This window comes from Carettochelys insculpta, chromosome 25, assembly GCF_033958435.1.
Source record: "Carettochelys insculpta isolate YL-2023 chromosome 25, ASM3395843v1, whole genome shotgun sequence".
Taxonomy (NCBI): Eukaryota; Metazoa; Chordata; order Testudines; family Carettochelyidae; genus Carettochelys; species Carettochelys insculpta.
The window spans coordinates 2,075,065-2,096,870 of NC_134161.1; the positions used below are offsets into that span (position 1 = coordinate 2,075,065).

The following is a 21,806-nucleotide window of genomic DNA, read 5'->3' on the forward strand; positions in this document are numbered from 1 at the left end:
CACTCAGCCCCGTTGCCAGCTTTGTCCACATATCTGTTCTGGAGATACCATCACTGGACCTAACCAGGTTATCCACAGAATCACGGGCACATTCTCATGTTCCTCAACTAACAGCATATAGGCCATCACGTGCCAACAATGGCCACATGCTGTGTATATAGGACAAATGCTAAACACGCTTCAACAAAGAATGAATGAATGGACACAAAACAGACCTCAAAAAGCTCTTAACTCACAAGCCTGTCAGCCAGCACTTTAATGGAGTGGGCCATTCTGTTAATGACCTGAAAGTCTGTGTTTTACTGAAAAGGAACTTTAAGAATCACCTGCAAAGAAAGAGTACCGAGCTCTCTTTTATATTTAAATTTGACACTTTAACATGTGGCTTGAACGAGGATGCCAATTACCAGGGTCATTATATGGACTCTTTTACATACTTTGTTTTATTGGACCCTTCACTCCCGCTGCCCTTCTGTCCCTCTTCTCTTGTGATTTGCCCACCTTGATTACAGTTTTTCTGATTTGGCAAACTTGATAACTATCTTTGGTTCTCCGTGCCTTAACTATTGAGTCTGTTCTGGTATGATTATGGTCTGAAGAAGTGGGTCTGTCCCACGAAAGCTCACCACCTAATAAATTATTTTGCTAGTCTTTAAAGTGCTAGTGGACTGCTTTTTGTTTTGATAGTATATACTAACACAGCTGTCTCTCTGTTAGTTATCACTCAGCAGGTAGAACAGGAGGTTTATTAGTCGACAGAGACACAGCCCAGTGCAAAGGTGTCAGTATGGCAGGCAGAGACAGTCGTGCCAATCCGCCTTGGGGAGGGGACCCCGAGGGGTGCCCCATCTGGGTCTAGCCTCCCCTCAGCACAGGCGAGCCCCTTCCAACTCTCCCCAGCTTCCGACTGCCACCTCTGGTTCAGACCCAGCTGGGCTCCTCCCGGCGCTTTGTTCAGCGACAGAGGTGTTACCTGCCCGCTTAGGTTACAGCAAGCAGGGGGGCCATCCCCTGCTGGCGTGAGCCGCTCAGCCTGTGGCTCCCCCACTTTCCTCGCTCCATCATACACAGATCTTGGGGCTGCTACTGGTTGCTGGCTAGGGATTGGCAGGACTAGGGGCCGGGGATTGTGTCATCCGTTAAAAGGTTTAAACAGGACTCACATTGGAAAAACACTCTGCTCTCTGGAGGAAACTAAATCAGGAGCCACATGTCCCATGTCTCTGCAGCCTGGGCAGCGTGTTCCAGTGAGGCAGAGCAATGGAATAGAAAGTCCCTCCCCTTCTCTGGCTGGCTCCTTTAATGACTGCTCTTCTTGTGCAAATGTCAGCAGCTGAAGTGCCCTGGAAACAGCCTAATGAGATCGGCTTTGCACTCCACTTCCCAGAAGGAGCTGCTCTTATCGCCTCTTTTCAAGTCTGCCACGTGCGGGGAGCTACACACACCAGCGCTTCCCACTGTCTGCCACTGAAGCCCATTGTCTGCTAGGGACAAAGTCACATTCTGTTCACCAGTGATATTCACGCTCTCCTGTGGAGAGGAACGGCTGCCCCCAGCACAGACTAGTCAGTCTCTGCCCTGAGCTCAGAGTTACACAGAAGCTCTGCCGCCTCCCTTTAAAGAGCCTCCGATCACACTGCAGCAAATCAGCCAGCCAGCGCTTCAGGGGAGGGCTGATCTGAAGAGGTGGGTCTGCCCCACGAAAGCTCACCACCTCATAAATTATTTTGTTAGTCTTTAAAGCGCTACTGGACTGCTTGTTTGTTTTCAGGGAGAGTTGTTTCCCTGCCGAGCAGCTGCAGAGCCATGAGTGGAGAACGCAGCCAAGAGCCTCCCCGGCTACTACACCCTTGTCCTAGCCCTCCAGAAGGCCAGTCTGGGTCTCTCTCTTGTCCCACTCAGATGCTTGCTTGGCCCCAGGGTTGGTTCTGGCCCTCCCTGAGTCAGGCTGCAGACCCTGGGATGCCCAGCCTGCTACAGGCCATGGGATTCTAGCATCCCTTCCCTTCAGCAGAGATTCCTTGGACGTGGACAATGTGAACTGCAGAGAGAAGTTATCTTCATCTCAGACTAAGCCATGCTGCCCCCAGGCGCTCCACAAACCACACTGGGAACCCTTCCCCGAGCAGGGAGATCCAACTGTCTGGAAGCGATAGGCAGAATCCAGCATGCAGTACAGGAGGGAGTCAACTACTCCTGCACCTCCAAACTGGCCACCAGTGGATGCCACACGTTCCACATCCTTCTGAGACTATGCGACAGAAAGCATCAGAGAGCTGGCCAGTCCCACAGCCTTCTTCCCAGGACGAAGCAGCACAGCGCAGAGGGCACACAGCACACCCACCACCACCTGCTCCATCAACAGCGAGTGGAAACCAGCACCTGGCTCTGGCTGATCCCAGACAAGACTGGGATAATGCCAGCAGGAGAGAGAGAGAGCTTTAAAGCACTCGCCTCCCTGTAGTATCACTTCCTGCCCTTGGCATTTCCCTGCAAATCACTAGATCATCGGCAGCTCCACCCCCAGCAACCTTCCAGACCCTTCAGTGCTCCAGGCTGCTCCCAACAGGCTCCATCCACCTGCTCCTACCCGGCAGGTTGCACTCTGTGCTGTCAGAGGCAGACCTGGCCGTGCTGACCCATACGCTCATGATCGCCACGCTTGGCTTTTGCAGCTCCCACCTAGGAGTGAGGCCACACACCCTGACAATTGGTAGGCAGCACAGCAGGCCATCTGCTCAGCGGCACAGACCCTGGGAACACACCGCCTTGGTGTTCGGCTGAGCAGAGTCCAGTCTGACCTTCGAAGTACTCCATGAGACTGGCCCTGGCCACCAGCAACACAACTCTCCCCCTGCAGCCCCAGCTACGTTCCAACACAAAGGGACTCTCTGCCCAGGGGAAGGCCTGGGATGCAGGACACAGGCCATCTCTGGAGACGGCCCCAGGCTGGGAAACTTGCTTCCATGACAGAGAACAGACTTTGTGGGACTCGGAACTGAAACAAGGGTCACATTAGTGATTTAGCTCTCCCACAGGGTGTGCGTGTTCACACACCCACCCACACCTTAACGACTCAGGCCATTTCTCCCACAGGCAGGCAAGGGAGAGCCTTGTTTCCATGTTAAATACCTGGGGGGAAGTGCAGCTGCTTTGGAAATGCAGGAAATCACTAGACAGAGCAGAAAGAACTGGGGAAAACCCCACCAAGATTCCTGTGGACATTGGAGGAGGGGCCATAGCAGCGTTAACACAGACGGGACCCTGTTTCGTTCAAAAGAAGCACTCATTCGCAGCATGCGCACCTCGGGGGCGGGACTCGAGGATCCCCCTGAGGTCCCGTCCACCCTGCGAGTCTATGATTCTAGGAACTCAGTTCATCTCCTGGGTGGTGCAGTGCCAGGGAGCGAGTGGAGACAGCTCTCAGCTTGCTCAGAAAGGTCCATGCCCCTTACCCAGCAGTTGCGCTTTGCTGCACCCTGGCACAGAGAGACGCACCCAGAAGGAGGCAGAAGTGCATACCTGGGAAATACTTGCGCCATTTCTCTGCCAGTATGTTGTCCACCGACTGACTGGCACCGGAAGAGAGGCTGGAGTTCAAAGCAGTGCTCCAAGGCCACTGGCTCACCAAAGGAATCCCAGCAGCAGGCAGGATGGGGCCAGCAGGCTGACCTCTCGCCAAAGAGGTGTACACAGACAGCGGAACGCTATCACTGGGCAGAGCAGGCACCGGCGCCTGCCCAGGAGCAAAGAGAGGGGACTGCTGATGGCTCAGGGAGCCCAAGGTGCTAAGGACCCCGTTCAGTTCAGTGGTGATGTGCTGCAGAGTGCTGGTCAGGTGCTGGATTTTGTCAAGCTGGGGGAACCGGAGGTCTGGCTTCCAGTCGACTGGTCGAAGGAAAAAACCCAGGGTCACCAGAGATGTAAAGGAGACGGAGTTTAGCCTCCAGTCAGCACCATTCCCCAGCATCTCCTCAAGCAGAGCAATTTCTCCTCCCCTGCCCTCATCCCCATGCTTCGCAGAGCATGAACTCGGCACACCCTGCGGACGGGTAAGGAACAACGCCACAGGAGGTGCACAGACAATGGGCAGTTCCGACAGACACCGATGAGCAGGGAGCTCTGGTTAGACGGCTCCTTGGGCGGGTGCAGAGCAGGGGAAGTTGGGGAATGAGACAAAGGGGGCCAGGACCCCTGAGCTTCCAAGGGTTAAACTCTGATGGGTGACGGGGATGGGCCGAGACAAAGGGACACCGTGCCTGGGGATAGCAGAACTGAATTACAGCTTGCAGAAGCAGCCCTGGTTTGTGGCATCAGCTTGCTTCTGTCCTGTGCGCCAGCTCCACCCTCACTTCTGCTGGGCTCCTCAGCAGCCACACGTCGGCAGAGCCCCGATTTCCCCTGCAAGGGGCTGGCTCTTGCAGCCCAGCACAAAGCTGCTCACTTACGCTGGAGTAGGAAAGACAAGCTCAGCGGGAGCCTGATAGGCTACAGTAATGGAACTGCACCCGCTGAGCAGGGAGACCGAGAAGGGATTACGCACCATAGGCTCGTGCACATGGGGAAGAAGTATGGGTGCTGTGGGAAGGCGAGAGGTAGGACTGTGGGGATTTTATCAATATGAGACTCATCGCTCCAGGGAGAGAGAAGGTCCTACAACTTCTTGGACTCAGCCAGATTGTGAGGCTGAAGTGGCAGCCACCAGCCTGGCCAGCATCTCTGTAAAACACACCTTCCTCCTGACACAGGTACCCACTTACGGAGCAGAGCATTCCACTCGCCACTCATGCACCGCTCTGAGCACTGGACGGGAGAGAACAACCCCAACAAGAGCAGCCGCAGGGAACTGCAACAGCCAAGTAGGCAGGAAGAGGAAAGACACCCATCCACCAAACAATTACTGGACGGATGGACAACACAGCCTGGCTCCAGCATTGCTGGGCAGGGTTGAAGGGTTTGGGCACTCTAATGAAGGCCATGGTTTTCAACCCCCTTCATAATGGGGGAGCGATTCAAAGGGGACACTTTGCTCTCAGAGTCACATCACACTACAGTCAGGGCATCATTCAGTACAAAGTAAGGCACTTTTGTGCTAGCACAGAGCACACCTACGCTACGCACGTCAGAGCAGTGGTTCTTACCAGGGTCTGAGGTCAAAGGCTTCGAGCAGGGCCAGCATTACACTCCCTGGGGCCCAGGGCAGAAAGACAAAATTGTGCCACGTAAGGTTGAAGCGTGGGCCTGAGTCCCACCCCCCACAGAGGAAGCAAAAGCCTGAGCAACGTAACTGTGGGGGAGCCCAGCGGCATGAAGCCCCAGGCAACCGGCCTGCTCACTCCACCCTAGTGCTGGCCTGGCTTTCAGATGCAGAAAACCAGCTATGGTGGCGAGGCTCAGAAAGAAAATGGTTGAGAGTCCTACGTTAGACTTTAACGGGCACAAGCAAAACCCGGACAAGGTAGAGAGCAGGAGCGCACAGAGAGTGGGGCGTGGTGCTGCAGAGAGCCAAACGGGTACCGCTCTGAAACGCAGCCTGCGGCAGTGCTTGGGAAAGAAGCAGTGAACACTCACACTTGTGCGGTGGTGGCGGCACGTCTGTGCTGCTCAGGCTGTTTGTGTCTTCGGAGTCACTGAGGTCAAAGGTTACCACCTTTTTACACGCCGCACCCTTCAGAGTGTCCTCATCAGAAACCTGGTCAAAAGAAGGAATAGCCAGAGGAGAGGAAATGAACTCGGATCTACACACATCTGGCCCTTGGGAAACCAAACCAGCTTAAAGCTTCTGTGACCCCAAACCAGAGATCACAGAATGGCTCTCCACAGGCTGCACTGGACGCTCTCACACTTGAGTGCGACAGAGCCCATGAAGACAGCACTACAAATGGGCTTCCTTGCCCTGCGGTCAGCAAAGGTGGGCGGTGCTGCCAAAGCAGACGGCTTGGCCCAGGGAGGGGGCATGGTGTGCAGGGGACTGAGCATTACAGTTTCTGCAAAGACTCCCATCAGTCAGAAATCACAAGGCCCAGTATTACGTGAGTAGGCAAGGAGATGTGACCCCAGCAGGCCCCGACTTTCAAAGCTTCCCCCAATCCTGAGCCTAGCGAACTTGCCCAAGTCACCAGCAAAGTTGGGAAAATTCCAGGAGCCCTGGCTCTTGTATCCTCCTGTTGTCAGTAGGCCGCCCTAGATGCTAATGGCACTCACTAGCCAATGTGTCCTCAACGGGCTTCCGAAAACGCGAATAGCTGGGTGTTTGTCCTTCTTACTTACCAGAGAACCCCCTTAGTCACACACTTAAAATAGTGAGCGGGTGCCATCCAAGCCAAGGGAAGGGACAGTCATTTCAACCTCATCCATGCAGGCAGTTAATAAAGCTGCTGTTTAACAAGCATGAAAAGGGGATTTTTCTACTTTTTAGTGTTTCAGAGACAGAACTGACTCACTTCTAGCCTCATGGGCTGATTCTGAAGGAAGTGTCTTTCATTCTGCTCTGGACAGCTGTGCTTTTTCCACTCAACTTCTATACTAAAAGTTGAAGCCTGCCTGGCACGCGGTCCATGTCAAAGAAGCCTTCCATCCCCCAGCCCCTCTTGGCTATGGGGCCAATTTGGTTTGTAGCTCCTCACAGACTTCAGACCAGCCCATGCGTAGGCAAGCTAACACCAGCCAGCTCTCAAAGCAATCCAGCTCCAGCCATCCCTCTCTGGAACTGAAACCCCCATCAAGTCCCCACATCACAGAGTGAGTCTGGCTTTCCCAGGACCCTGCTCTGGGGCTGTGCGCAGCTGGTTAATGCCAAGCACCTGGGATGCTGGCAGTTACCTCTTCCAGCAGCGAAGACTCCAGTTGGCTCAGCTTCTCTTCCTTCTTCTTCAGCAGCACCTGTCCCTTCTGCATGGCCGACTTCATCTTGTCCAACTGCTTTGATTCCTGTGCCAGAACCACCCCCCAGCCAGGGAGGGAAATTAAACCAGGATGATGGGAAAGAATCTGTTTTTCTGACCTGGATTATTTTAATAATTTCAACCATTTTAACCCAGGAGAGAGGACTGTGATCCTGGACTAAGCCCGCAGCCCCACCAGCACGGGAGGAAAGGTGGGGGAAACTCTTACACCTCTCAGCAAAAAGAAGTTACAGCTCCCAAGCTGCCGCCTCCACAAGGCTCACTACATGGAGCACATGTTCGCATTGGAAATCCCATGGCAACGTGTAACCGTGGAGGTGTTAACCCCCTGTATCCCCAACAAAGTACTTTCCGCAACCCCCTAAATTCCCCTCATGCCAGGTCCTGGCCTCCTCCTCACTTCCCGCTCCCAAGGGTGCAAGGGATGCTGAGGGCTGCGGCACAGCCTGGATACATCACACCAGAGCCCATGGGGCGATCTCTGTGGTACGGTGTGTGGCGTAGCCCATTTAGCAAATGCTTTAGGACCCATCCACAAAGACGTGTGAAGGAACTGCAGAACTACAGCAGCAGAACTGAGTTACCGTGAGTTGCTCGCCCGTTCCTGTGCGATTTGCAGAAGAATCTGCGACGTGGTGGCTCTCCAGGGGGGCCGTCATTTTACACAATACCCCCTACCTCTTCCCTCAGGCTTCTTCAAGCGAGCCTCCCAGGTGACAAAATGCCACGGCACTTATTTGAGCACAGCCTCAAAACCCATAATCAATTCCCCTCTCCAGCCACCCTGAGAGGCGGGAGCGAATTTAATCCCCGCCATCCAGACGAGGAACTGACGCGTCCTGTTCAAGATCAATGCTGGCAGCGCAGCTCGAGAGAGACAGGGGCTGGCTTCCAGAAGGACCGAACACCCGCAGAGTCATGTGCAGCTGTGGGTACTCAAGACCTCTGAGAAAAGTCAGGCCCCTGCCTGTCTGAAGCTGGACCCCGAACTCAGGGGCCACTCAGAAAGCTGAGGCTTAGTAGCTTCGCGAAAGGCACAGAGGAGCTTGGGAGCAGAGACACGAATGTGCTCTGTCCTGGACTCCCCCACTCCTGGGCCAGAACCACACGCCGCCAGTCTCAGAACATTCACCTCCTCCAGGTTCCGGCGCACGTCCTCCAGGAGCTGAGAGCTATCTGGATCCTGTGCCTGCTGCATGTTGTGACGCCATTGCTGCTTTGCAGCTTTTAACGCAGCATTCCTTTTCCTCACGGAGCGAGTCTGGCGCACCAGGAACTCCTTGGCGCTCCTGAGGGAGACTCCTTCTGCAGAAATGTAGTGTCTGACACTGCGGGAAGGAATAGAGGGAGAGACCTTTTGAACACCAGCATCCTGGCAATGTTCCAGTGCTGTGCTCAGACATCAGGGGCTTCCCAGCAATCTCGCTTGAATAAACCAGGCAAGTCTGATAAAAACCCTCAGCGCTCCCAGGGTCACCTCTCCTGCGGAAACATGGGCCTCTGAGAAGCAGCCAGGACACATGCCAGGCCCTGCACTTCAGCCACAGTCTGCAGTTGATAGACTCCTCCACTAACGGCTGCACTGTAACGCCCCAAGTCGTGATGCTCTGGGGGAGAGAAGAGCAGTGCACTCGGCCTTGCTCTCTTGGGCTTCGCACTGCATGCTGCCAGCCTCTGACAATACCTTCTCCCTACCCAGCATGTCCCAGTGCGTCACGCTTACACACAACCGCACGGACAGCACTGATGCTTACTTATCCAGCTGGAGGTCGCTGTCCTCATTGCTGCGCGAGCTTAAGGATGCTGGCTCTCGGGAGGAGCGCTAGAGGGTTAAACGTTTCAAAAACGAATTAACGTGCGACTGAAGGAAGCCCAGGGACACAGAGCACAAACGACAGCGGCATGGAAAGCGCCCTCGGAACAGTGCGGCGCAGAGGAGCGTTTCTCTCTGGGAACGCTTTACAAGCTACAAAGCCCCTTTTACACCCAGAGTCCCCACCCTCTCCTGCCAATTTGGCACAAGAGCGCCCCAAACCTCCCCACCAACATAAGGTAAAACCACCGCAGCACCTTCCCTTGATTTTTAACATGAAACCCCAGCACACAGAGCCAGCACAGAAGGTTCAGATCTGTCCCTTCAGGGGCTAGCGGAGGACATGGGGCCACTCTTGCCTGCTTCGGAGTGACAGAGGTGACACAGTAAAGCCCTCGTCCATATGACAATAAGCAACACCAAATCCAGTCCCCGGTACCTCGTTGCCCGACTGAGAGTTACTGAGCAGGACTAGGGAGTCTTCTGCCTCCTTAAACACAGACAGCTGGGAGAGCCCCAGAAGCAGCTGAACACACTGTAGCAGAAGCCTATAGCAAACAAGGCCTAGGGGGAGCCCAGGACCAGCAGCGCTCGCCTTGGAAATGCCAAGGATCTGGTCAGACAAGTGACCTTTGGGAGACGCTCTGCGACGACTTCCCCTGGGGTATATACACGGGCTGAAGAAAGCACCGCAGAAAGCAACATACAGACTAATGACACCGCGCACGGCTGTTGCTTCTCCCATTCGGGACCCCAAAGGGCTGTACAAACATGTGTTTAAATGACAGTGAGGGGAGCTGGCTGCTGGGATGGAACAGATCTTGGGCAGAGCCAGGAATAGGAACCCTGGCTCCAGCTGTCTGGCCTGCGCCATGGTCTCTACACTTTGCTTCTGCTGATTCAATAAAACAAATAGCCCTCTCCACCCATAACAATAACCACCCATCTCTGCATCGGAGAGCCAGAGCCGGCAGCCCGGGGCCTAGGGCAGGGTTTCCACAGGGACATAAGGGAGTGATGTGCATGGTCCCTCTGATCTGGGACCCTCTAACAGAGACAAACACACCCCAGTCTCCACAGGGACCCAAAACACACAGGGTCAGGGTTTTACTCACAGCTTGAAGCGTCTCTCTCAGGTCGTCGATGCAGAGCTCAGCTTCCCGTATGGGAGGGGACGCGCAGTCTTCGGCTACCAGCTCCCTCAGGGTCTCCTGCTTGCTCTTGATTGCAGCCTCTAGTTCACTGCCAAGGAAGATGCCCAAAATGTGCAGTGCAAGAGAGGGTGGAAGACGTGCCCCCGAAATACACAACAGACGGACACAGAGCCGTGCAGCTCACATGGATTCACAGCACTCTGCTGGAGCCAGACCTCCATGAGCTCCTCAGCTGGCTCCTGCCCACAATCTCCTCAAGGAAAATCACCAGTGACTTCCTGCTCTGGCAGATCCGGGTCATCGGGAAGGGGGCCTGGGTATAAGAGCTGGGCATAGCCAGGACACTGCCTTCTGCCATTTAACCACAGCATCCTACAGCTACAGACTGAGAAGCTCCTGAGCTTCTGTCCGACAAAGTAAATATCAGGTCTACAACAAGAGTCCCTGTAAGTTCAGCACTTGGGCAGCCAGGCAGGAGAGATTCAGCTGCTACCCACTTGATTACCAGAGCGCCCACGGTCACCCACAACGGGCAGCCTGTTTTCCTGTAAGTGGTGCACCTCTGTACTTGCCTCAGGGCACATAAAATTTATTCTGCCCCTGGATGGGGAAAAAAAAAAAAAACAGAGGGAGCCCTGGTCTGCACCACTGATTCAATGCAACAAGAGCACTGGGAGCATGGGGCAATGCTGGTTTATGCCTAGGTATACCACCCAGGGGCATCTGCTGTCCCAGGAAGGCCTTGCCTAGAGCCCATCAGTCACCCCAGGCTCTCAAAGCATTTACAAACACTTCCTCGAGAGCTGGCTGGGAGGAAGACCAATATTCAACACACGCTTCAGAGGGCCAAGCTGAGGTTAAGGAACTTAAGGCAAACGCGCTGCGAGTCACTGGCAGCTCTGGGAACAGAAAGCAGAAGTTATATCCCCACCACCCTGCTCTACCACCTAACTACTCTGCCCCTCGTAAACCTGAAGCACCAACACTTAAGAAAGTCAGCAGGCAGGGTAGGGTGGGCATCTAATACAAACGTCAGAGGCAGCTCCTAGGACACGCACCTGAGCCGTTTCTGCAGCCTCTGGCTTCGGGTCTGCAACAGATCCACCTGGGACTCCAGCTCAGCTTTCTGGTCCTGCAGCTCCTCCAACGTCCTACGCAACTGGCGGATGGATTCCACGAGGTCAGCATGCTCCTTCCTAGACTCCTCGAGCCGGAGCTGGGCGGCCAGAGAGGCCTCCTGCAAGTGAAATCAACGTCACTCCCCACCACTGAAACACATGCAAGAGATGGAGTGCTGCACGCAGTGCTTGCAGGACAATGGACCTGACCCCTGCACAATACAGTAATCCCTCGCGCACCTTGGATTTCGTGCAAGTCGGGGAGGCCTGGGGTGGGTTAGGGCTGCAGGTGGTGTGGGAGGGTGCACCTGAGCCGGGGCATGCAGGGGGTTGGGGCGGGGCTGGAGCCCGGCCAGGGGGCTGGGGCCGGAGCTGGGGCCATGGGGGTGGTGGGGAGTGGGGTTGGAGCTGGAGCCCCACACAGGCACATGCAGGGGGCTGGGAGCCCTGGGTGCAGGTTAAAGCCAGAGCCCTGTGTGCTGGGGGGGTGTGAGCTGGGGCTGTGGGGAGTTGAATGAGGTGAACCGAGGTGGGGGGTTAGCGCCTCATGCGACTGCAGCAGCTGACAGCTGGAGCCCAGCATGTGCAGGGGTCGGGGGGGGGAAGCTGGAAGAGGGGTTCTGAGCTGGGCAGAGAGGAGATTGAATGGGGGTGGGGGTGGGTTGAGCTGGCAGGCGGGTTAGAGCCCCTGCACACGCTGGCGGCAGCTGACAGCCAGAGCCCCAAGGGTGGGGAGGGGCGGTTGAGCTGGGGCCATGGGGGGAGGGGGTTGAGCTGGGTGGGCGTGGTTGAATGCAGGGGTGCACTGGGATGGAGTGCTTGAGCCAGCAGGGGATTTAATGGGGTACGAACCAGCGCAGCTGTCAAGAAGCACCACTCTGGGAAGCAGAAGGAAGGGGATTTTAGCTACCTGGCAACCTGCAGGGGCAGGCAGCTAGGTGAGCTTAAAGCCTTCCCCCTACGCTCCCAAGGCGGTGCCTAGCATCCCTCTAGGCAGGCAGGGGAACGGGCTCTTAGCTGAGCAGCTTCGCACTGTGCAAAATCCACGTTAAAGCGAGTTTCGCGCACCGTGAAACCCAACGAAGCGAGGGATTACTGCACAGTCCTCAAACCTGTGTTTTTGTATGACATCTGTCCCTGCGTCTACAGGCCCACAAACGGTCCAGGACCTGGCACCCCAGTTCAGGAGAGCCATGAGCTCGGTGGGAAACACGCATCCAGATCTGGACTGTGTGTCCAGACTACGTACACACAACACTCAGATGCTGGAGGATTCAGGGGACTGCACAAGCCTGACTGCAATAGTTGAGACTGAGGCTCCACAGCCCAGATTCTGGCAGCTGTCACAGCCCTTCTCCTCCTCCTCCTCCTCCTCCTCCCCCAGCGGCCTGCAGCCACTCCTGGCATTACCTTTCCTCCCCTCCTGCAATGCCTGCGTAACTGACCCAGGCACGGACTGTTCTGTGCTAGGAGGGGAAAAAGCCTTGAATGGCTCTCACAGCCCAGGCATGCCCAGCTAACCCCGACCCATTGGTTGCCTTCCACTGGAGGCATTTACTGCACTTGCTGATGCCGTCTGTCCTATCTCGCACCATATGCTTAATGCATCCACCCATGTGATGGCCTGACCGGGGGCTGCTCCCCCCCAGATGAACTGCAGCACTAGAGATGCAGCCACATCCCATGTCGTCGTGCTCCGCCTGAGGGTCAGCAGAGGCTGAAGGCAGGGGAACTCCCATTGGTCCCCAGAGGAAGCAGCAGTTGTATAAATCTCCGTGTTAGGAAGCTTTCTGCAGCCCTGGTGCATTTACTTTTGTTCAGGCCTACCCCACTCCGCCTTCTCATGGCCCTCTGCTCCCTCCCTGCTGTGCACACCCTGCATGTCCTAGCAGACAGGTCCAACTCCAAGAGCTGTTACCGCGGTGCACAACCACTCCTGCCAGGACAGGCTGTGATAACCTCAAAGCCCACCTCGGAGAGGCAGCACCCCCACCCTGCACAGCATGTGGAATGCCTTCACCTGCAGATGAACGCAGGGCAGTCAGACAGGCCCAGCCTTTTCTGGGAAGGGGCAGACAAAGGCAGCCAGCGTCTGTCACAGGAGCATCCAAGCTGCTCCAAAAGCAGCTTCTTGCCCTAATTCAAGCTGGCCCCTCGCCCCGTATGGTGCCATCTCACTCTCGTCCCACCCACTCACAGAAGTTCTACAACTAACCAAGCGGCGACAGGCTCGAGTCTGCACAAACCAGCGAAAGTAAAAAGCAACAGATGCAGTAGAACACGGGCTTCCAGCCAGGAGCAGGTGAGCACAGACGAGCAAACCCTGTTCTCCATAAAACAGAGCTCTGTGCAGTATCCTCCCCACTTTGCACCATGATGAAATGCACTCTGGGTCAGATCTGTGTCCAGTTCTGAGCCCCCAATCATAGGAAGGATGTGGATACACTGGAGGGGGTCCAGCGGAGGGCAACCAAAATAATTAGGGGGCTGGAGCATAAGACTTAAGAAGAAAGGTTGAGCGAATTGGGACTGTTTAGTCTGCAGAAAAGACGACTGAGGGGGGACTTGATAACAGCCTTCAACTTACTGAAGGGAGGCTGCAAAGAGGCTGGGGAGAGGCTGTTCACAGTGGTGACAGATGGCAGAACATGGAACAAAGGTCTCAAGTTGCAGTTGGAAAGGTCCAGGTTGAACATTAGGAAAAACTTTTTCACTAGGAGGGTGGTGAAGCATTGGAATGGTCTCCCCAGGGAAGTAGTGGAGTCTCCTTCCCTGGAGGTGTTTAAGTCTTGGCTCGACAAAGCCCTGTGGGGGCTGATCTGATGGGTTTGGTCCTGCTTAGAGCAGGGCGTCAGACTCTATGGCTTTTTTAGGTCTCTTCCAGCTCTATTATTCTATGATTCTACGATTCTAAAGGTCCATCTCGCCCAGGGTCCTGTCTCCCAACAGTGGCCAATGCCAGGCGCCCCAGAGGGAGTGAACAGAACAAGCCGTCACCAAATGATCCATCTCCATTTGCCCATTCCCAGCTTCTGACAGAGGCCGGGGACACCACGTGTAGGCTAATCAGCCTGCCAACAAGACAGCACTCCACTCTGAAGCGGGACTGGAAGGGAGTCGTTCACATCCAGACACAAGGCCTATTTCTGAGCTTATGTTTTTAAAGTCGCTCTGCTTCTCTGCTTGAATACAATGAATGAGGGGGCAGCTGGCTCCTCCCAAGAGCTGGAGCATACGTACGTTTCTCTCCAGCTCAGCTTGTTTCTCTTCATCGAGAAGCTGCTGCCTTTTCTTTCTCATGGCCTCTTCCTGCACAGAGAAGTGAAAAGCAAAGAACTGAACATCAGAGCACCATGACACAAGGTGCAGAAGAAAGCTGACTGTTGGGCTTAGCATCAGGCACGACACACCTGCAGCCTTCAAGGCCCCTGGGAAATACTTCAGCAGTGTTTCTGCTCGTCTCTCCCCCTTCATTTTGGTTCTTTCCAATTATTTAGAGATATTCTCTTGTCCTGTATTCTGAAAGTGAAATTACTTCTTTGTGTGCATGGCCCCATGACACCAGCTGTATTGCGTGGCACTGAGAGCAAGGCTGGCTATATCTCACAAGTCTTTCTGAATATACCAGCGCTCCATTTTCCTAGGCTTCAGCAAGCAGGAAACCTCCAAAGGGCTGTGGCTCGTGAGAAAGGCATGCTGCCCTGCTTAGCTACACCGAAATGCCAGAGCTGCCAACAGTGCAGCATCTTACTGTCATGCAGCCACAGCTGCTTTCAGCCTCCAGCAGTGCTCAGCTTCCTTCCCTCCCTTCCGTAAGTAGCCTCCCTCAAATGCTGCTTATCCAAGCAAGAGACAATGGAAGCAGAAGTATCTACAGCCTTTATAACAATCCAGTGCTTCAGGTTTTTGTCAGCCAAGCGCACAGCATGCCTGAAGTCACGGGCCCTTCTCTGTCACAGAAGGACGCATACTGAAGATGGACCATTTTGCTTTCCAAAAGCCAGACATTGCTTGTCAGCTTTGTCTTGCAGCACAGGTGGTGAATTAATGAGATAGAGTCCAAAATCGAGACTGACACCGAGAATGACGCCATTGGAGCACAGTCCTTTAGCCGATGCCAATATTCCCCCAAAGCAAGGCAGAAAACCCAGGGCACTGGGGCAACCAATGTGGAGCATGTATTTGGAGGCTGGGAATTCCAGGTCATTCAGCACTGGCCCAGTTCTGCTCCCCAGTTCTTCCTGTGACTTTAGTTTGTGCAGTTAGCCTGCGTGAGCAGTGTCACCCTCCCACGCCACGAAGAAGAGGGGACATAGGAAGGCCAGCCAGGAAACTTCCCAACCGCCCAGCAGGACTGACTCACTTGGTGATTCAGCTGAGCGGATCTGGCCTGGGCATCTTTTGCTCGTATCTCAAGTTCCATTTCCAGCTCCTTGAGTTTTCGTTCCTGTACAGAAGGAGAAGGAGCAGAACTTCACCAAGGGACAGAGCAGCAACCTCAGAAAACTGGACTTTGTAACACGCTGGTCTCCTGGGAGCAGCGCACATGCTTACAGAGCTGGAACAGAACTCATCCCTCACCTTCATCTTGTGGTTCTGCCGCAAGTCACTGAGCTGCTCATCTAGTTCCTTCTGCAAAGTCCTTAGCTCCCCATCATGGAGCTGTCTCAGGCGCTCCAGCTCATCTTTCAGCATCTCCAGCTTCTTGGCTCTTTGCTTTCTCTCCTTCCAGATGCAGAACCAAGAAAGAACAAGCAAAGTTTTATTGTTCTCCAGCAACACCATAGGCATGTGTGCACCCAGCCTCACTCCCAGAGCATCCCCCTCTGCAAACAGGTGACCAGGCACCAAAACAGCTGTGGGAAACAGACTGTTTAAATAGATAGGACCAGCCACCCTTATAGAAAAGGCAACATTGAGTGAAACAGGCCAGAGAACAAGGCAATCACCTTTTCATTGCTAGGGGATTAGCGAGCACACAGCTTTATACACACCCGTTAGTGATTCTGTACTGAGAAACTGGAGGCAGAAGGACATTCAAGGCCAAGTTTTCTCATGCATTTGCAAAGAACTGCGCACTTGTTTCTTGTGCACAAATCCAAGGGTGCATGCACACACAAAGGAGGCTTGCCCAGTCTGGCATGGCATTGGCACACCTGCAGCCCTAGATTCATTGCAGGTGTGACACTGCTGCTCCCTGGGAAAATATTGGCTTTTCCTTCTACTACCTGGCAACCTTAGACTTGCTGCATGAGGGGCAGATCTGGACTGCTGCAAAGGGGCTCCGGGTAACTGTTTTTAGGAAAATGAACAAAAATTAAGCACATCTATAGGCTGACCGTGGCTCTCAGCAGCATTACCTCCTCCTCGTACTGATCCTGAATCCTTGCCAGAACCTCCTTATGCTCCTCTTTCATCCGCTCCATCTTCCGGTCATGGTCTCGCTCCACTTCCTGGCGTTTCTCCTGCATAAGCTCACTGAGCTGCAGCGGTCACAGAGGCAGACTGCGTTACACCACAGTAAGGCACAACTCCTCCCCCTAAAGCCACCCCTCCCAACGCCTTGAGATTAGGACAGCCCTGGCACACATCGTCCAGCTGGCAGAGCAGGGGTAAGCACAAAACGCAAGGTGCCCTGTTCTGCAGATGGCATGACACTTACCTGATCTCCCTCTTCACCACGAGAGAGGGACCCTCACAGCCACAGCTAAGCATGCAGATGGGGACGGCACCGGGGAGAGTGGACAACCTACCCCCAGGCTCCTGCACAAAAATAATCACCTCTCGTCCAAACTCTGCTACACAATACATTTTTTGCTGCACTTTTTGCTCTGCTTTCTCCAGTTCCTCATGCAGCCGGGCCTCCTCATTCTTCTGGGCCTCCGCTATTTGTTTCTGGAGACTGGAAATAACCTGCCGTGAAAGAAACCCACAGAGTCATTGGGGCCCTCGGCTATGGCCACCCCAGCGTATGCAGCATGTACTCAGGCTTGCCTCTCCCTCGCTGGAGCATGCCCAGGTGGTGACCGAGAGAAAGGGGATGCACAAGAAACTGCCCCAGTGACATTTAGGGCAGCTGTTAAGTGCAGAATTGTTACAGTTGTATGCAAGGTTTAGGAACAATCACTTTTACCTGTTGGCGTTTCTCTTCTGCAGCAGATTTGAGCTCCTGGAGCTCAGTTTCAAACTGCTTCTCTAGCGCCTGGGCAGCCTGCAGGAGAGCCAACACAAAGCCTGGTGTGAAAACCCCCATTTCACGTGATGGTGACATGCAAGTGCTCCATTTCCATCAGCGATTTATGCACTTCCTTTGAGAAAGCACAATGCTCTGACCCTTCCCAATCCGAGCTGCCCAACAGGTATCTGGAGTGTCCTGAATGTACTGCCACCAATGAGACACACTGCAGGAACAGAGCATGAGCTCCACGGGCCTCCTCTTTCAGAGAGCAAACCCCAGTGGGTGCTGTAACAGCGTTTCCACCATCCCTCTGGTGACCCAAGGCACTCTGCCTCAGGTTACCTTCTCACACTGCACTCCTCCAGAACTCACCAGAACACTCCGGCAGTAATCACAGCACTCTCTGGAGTCCCATTTATTTAGCTCTTGCACACCTAAATACTGCACACCACCTTCACCCAGCTGGCTACCGGTTTCAGAGTGCAAAATAGTTCTCTCCCTTTGAGGCAGGAGTTCCGAGCCAAACTTCCCAGAGCTGAGTTACTGTTCAAACAGTCATTCTCCGTGTGCTCCCCACACATGCTCCTCAAGCTAGCTGCAGCTTCCCCATCTTTTGCCCTGCTTGGGATCCTGCCTGACTGTCACCACGTTCACTACCCACTGCCTGCTCCCCTGGGCTCCCTTGAGAGGTGCCCTCTCTCAGGCCCCAGAAAGGCTGCTAATGAGCACATGTGGACCGGAGCGGTTCCCTCATAAAGGGCCTGTCCTGAATTTTGAGGGCTGCCCGAGTCTGCTTGAGGGCTGAGAGGAGAGGCAGACAGTAAGGCAGTATCCAGGCTTGGGGACCATGACTTGCTTTCGCTGGGTGAAGGCTCATTTCAGCTGAACCCACTCACCCACCTAACCAAAACTCACTCCTTGGACTCGCACCTCCTGTGACTTACCTTTGACAATCCTGTCACTCCACCCTGGCATGAAAGTAGCCTTTTCACTACTGCAGCCCATTGCAGACACATTCAGTCCGCGATCCACCGTCACCCCCAGCTCCTTTCCAGCAGTACAACCACCTCGCCATTTTGCAGTCGGACATTGGACGTAATACTTTGCACTCGTCTGCTGAACTTTATCTTCTTGAATTCAGAGCAAATCTCCAGTTTGCCATGGCCATTTTGCATTCTACTCCTGCCCTCCAAAGTGCTCGATACCCCTCCCAGCTTCACAGCATCCTCAGATTGCATAAGCATTTCCTCCCTAGCCATACGTAACAATATTCACTCGTATCAGACCCAGAACAAAGCCACACAGCAACTGGCCAGATGCATGTCCCCAGTTTCACAGCAAGCTATCGGTACCTGTTGTGGGAGTATGGTCTAGCAACGAGCTGTGTGCACACATTTCTCCAGATTGTTTACAGAGACGTCAGCGACAGATCTGTTATTCAGAAATCAGAGCTATCTGAGATGGGAAGGGACGTACTAGGTCAGGCCGAGTTCTTCCAGTACCACAATATATTCTCCATACTGATTTTTCTTTGTCAGGGGGTTTCCAACCACTTCTCCACAAACAGTTCCATTCAGACATGTCTCACTATTAAGCAACTTGTGCCGCTTTGCGGGCTAAGTGTTCCCCCGTATTTCCAGGTACGCTGTTTGAAGCCCACAAGCACGCTTAGTGCATCACCAAATGCAAGAGAGATTCCTGGCACCCCTAACCAATTCCTCTCCCCCTGTGCCAGCACCTACCTACACAGCTCTCAAGGCAGACATCTTCACCTGGACCAGCTGCAGGGAGGGATTACATGAGCTCTCCCCCCACTAGTATGCTCCTCTCCTCAAACAAAGAACAATGTGACTTGAAGCCAGGGACCCTTTGAGATCACAATGTGGTTCGCTGCATGGGCACCAGCGCCCAGGACCATGTATTTGGTGGGAAATGACTAGATCCATCTCCACCATGTCCCCCAGCAACTTATAGGATCGGCATTCATAGAAAACCTTGTCTGGAATGTGCAGCCCTCTCCCTCCTCCATAACTGCGACCCATCTGGCACTCTTGTAAATGAGACTTTTACAGTGCACTAGAAATGGGGCATGTCACAGCATCACAACCAACGCTCGTGCAGGTGCTACCTCAGCCCCTGGGCTTGGCAGCACAATACAAGCCTCTCAATGCGACTGGGAGTGGTTTTGACCTTGCCTGGTTTAAAAAAAAAAAAAAGTTTTACCTCTTCTTGTTCTCTTTCCAATCTCTCCTTTAACGCAGTCAGGAGTCGCTCCTTCTCCTCTTCCAGCTTTGCCACTTCTCTCTGCTGCGCCTCCTCCACTTCCACCTTCAGAGTCTCCAAAGCGTGCTTCTTCCTCTCTTCCAAGCTCTCCCTCTCCGCCTTCTGCTGGAACTCCCACTCCTCTCTGAGCTTCTGCAATGCAGCCTCTTGCTCTGCCCTGACGGGTTTGCAATAAGGGGTAGGACATTTCATTTAGCAACCGAGCGCGCAATGGGAACAAAGTGGTACAAGTGTGAACTGCAGAGAAATGAACGAAAGCAAACTGGGGTTCTCAATCATGAGTCAAGTACAGTGTTACTGGAATTTATGCCTTTAAACGGATAATTAGCCAGCCTCGTAAAGAACGCAGGCGGGTGTTAGACTACCGATAGTCTACACTTTGTGTGTGTATAGCACACCCCCGAGTTACCCCCTGTGCACACTCACATAATGCAAATTACACTCAAGTCGAAGGGGAAACTGGGAACCAGGCGGCAGAGCGGCTTCTCACTGGCTTCCCCCAGCTGGGGGAGCCAGGGGCTGGAGCACTGAGCTGGCAGAGGAGATGTGCTCCTGCCAGCTCCCAGAAACCCCAGGATTTCAACTTGCACTAAACTCACATTAATGCAAGTTAAGCACAAGTTGAAATGGTGCAAATCGGCGGTTTGCTCCCTCTCTCTCACAATGCGTGTGTGTTTCACGTAGAGATGAAAATTATGCTGGTGTTTTTTCAGTTCCAGCCCATGCCTGCCTACCTCCAACTATCACTAGCCTTACTGCCCCTCAAAGAGCTAGATAAGGGGTGTGCTCAACCCGTTCATCTCCTCAAGCATCCTAATTGCAAGGGACTGTGCAACTGACCAGCAGGTGGAGTTTCTTTCTTTCACAGGCCCCAGGGCATTGAAGGAGATGCCTATGGGGGGTGGGAGGAGCAGCAGCGAGTGACAGAGTCCACGTTAATTGACTCAGGTTGCAATGTGAGGCTGAAAAGAGCAGAGAAAACATTCAAGCCCAGACTCTGAGCTCCTCTGCTAAGGGCTGGGGGCTTTTCTGTGTAGACACACTCAGTGAGGCTGAGCAGTCCAAAAGGAATCAGAAGATGTACATTAGCGATCTCCTCCTGTATGATGTGACTCTCTCTCATTTCCACATCCACATAAAACCACAGTGGGCATCGAGAAAGCTGGCCAGTCTTGCTGTGCATAAACAGACACGGTTACCTCAATGTTCGCACTATTATGAGTATTTCCCCATACCTCTGAGCTCTCTATCTGGGATCCCTTGTGTCGAGTAAGAATTCCCCTTGGACACCTATAACGAATGAGTGCGAAGGTGAGAAATTAGGCCAAATTACAACAAGAAACACTCTGGCAGTGACTGCACATGACGTCTCTGTCCAGGCACGCTCCTTTCATCAGGATCTCCGGTCTTCTGCATAAATATGCCGCTTGATTTCAAAGTGTTGGGCGCTGTTCTTGATGGCGGTCCTTCAGACGACACAGATTTCCATCTGCTTCTCTCAAGCATCAGCAATAACATTGCACTTTACAAGGTGTTCTAAAGGACATCTCTGTAGCGCTTCCTCTGCTTGCCGCAAACTCTCGGCCTAGTCCTCAGCTGAGTGTAGAGAAGCAGCTTGTAGTCAATTGTTTGCCTCGATGCTGCAGGAATCAGCCTCTGTGAGGTCGCTAATGTTGGGCTGTACCCTGCTACATGATACCCAATATTCTCCTCTAGTGCCTTTGGCAGAATTTCTCCAGATTTTTTTATATGTTGTCCATAGACAGTCCCTGTTTCAGCACTGTTGGGATGACTACAGCATTGTAGATGTTGATCTTGGTCTGCATCCTGATGTCACGATCAAAGACTGACCTCTGTAAATGTCCATAAGCTGCACTGGCGCTGGAAATTGGGTGGCAGGTCTCATCGTCAATGTCAGCATTGCTGGGAAGATAGCTTCCAAGAGAGGGGAAGCTGTTGACATTTGCCAGCCCTTGGTCGTCTACCATAATGGTTAGTTTGGGTAACAGTATGGCAAGTGTTGACTGAAAGAGAACTTTGGTCTTTTGTGTATTGAGAGTAAGTCCCAATCTGTGGTAGGATGTGATGTAAACATCAATGATTGCTTGGAGACAATCTTCTGAGGTAGCACTGACCTCAGTGTCATTGACGTACTGGAGTTCTACCAGGGAGGTTGTTGTGGTCTTGGCTCAGAAGAGGCAACCATCCATCCTGTAGGTTATTCTGATGTCATTCAGGAGGTCATCTCCTATGACCTGGAGCATGGCTGCCAGGAGGATATAAAATAGAGTAGGTGCTATCACACACCTTTGTTTGACTTCAATCCTTACGTTAATTGGTTCAATTGTGCCGCCG

General features: G+C 53.5%; 1 protein-coding gene across 6 annotated transcripts in view; it reads right to left on the reverse strand.

The window, feature by feature from the left end:
• CEP164 (centrosomal protein 164) overlaps nt 1-21,806 on the reverse strand; it is a 105,873-nt gene that overhangs the window by 26,611 nt on the left and 57,456 nt on the right. For all 6 annotated transcript variants that reach the window (XR_012642497.1, XR_012642498.1, XR_012642496.1 and 3 more), the window contains 14 exons: nt 19,392-19,608; nt 17,124-17,201; nt 16,772-16,903; nt 16,351-16,473; nt 15,572-15,715; nt 15,354-15,437; nt 14,231-14,299; nt 10,931-11,109; nt 9,834-9,960; nt 8,660-8,727; nt 8,038-8,233; nt 6,823-6,930; nt 5,572-5,692; nt 3,523-3,888 (listed from right to left, as the gene is read on the reverse strand). Coding sequence is in view for 1 of the 6 variants with exons in the window: in XM_074976697.1 (XP_074832798.1) it covers nt 3,523-3,888; nt 5,572-5,692; nt 6,823-6,930; nt 8,038-8,233; nt 8,660-8,727; nt 9,834-9,960; nt 10,931-11,109; nt 14,231-14,299; nt 15,354-15,437; nt 15,572-15,715; nt 16,351-16,473; nt 16,772-16,903; nt 17,124-17,201; nt 19,392-19,608 (2,012 nt within the window). In the remaining 5 variants the exon portion in view is untranslated. The remainder of the gene's footprint in view (nt 1-3,522; nt 3,889-5,571; nt 5,693-6,822; nt 6,931-8,037; nt 8,234-8,659; nt 8,728-9,833; nt 9,961-10,930; nt 11,110-14,230; nt 14,300-15,353; nt 15,438-15,571; nt 15,716-16,350; nt 16,474-16,771; nt 16,904-17,123; nt 17,202-19,391; nt 19,609-21,806) is intronic.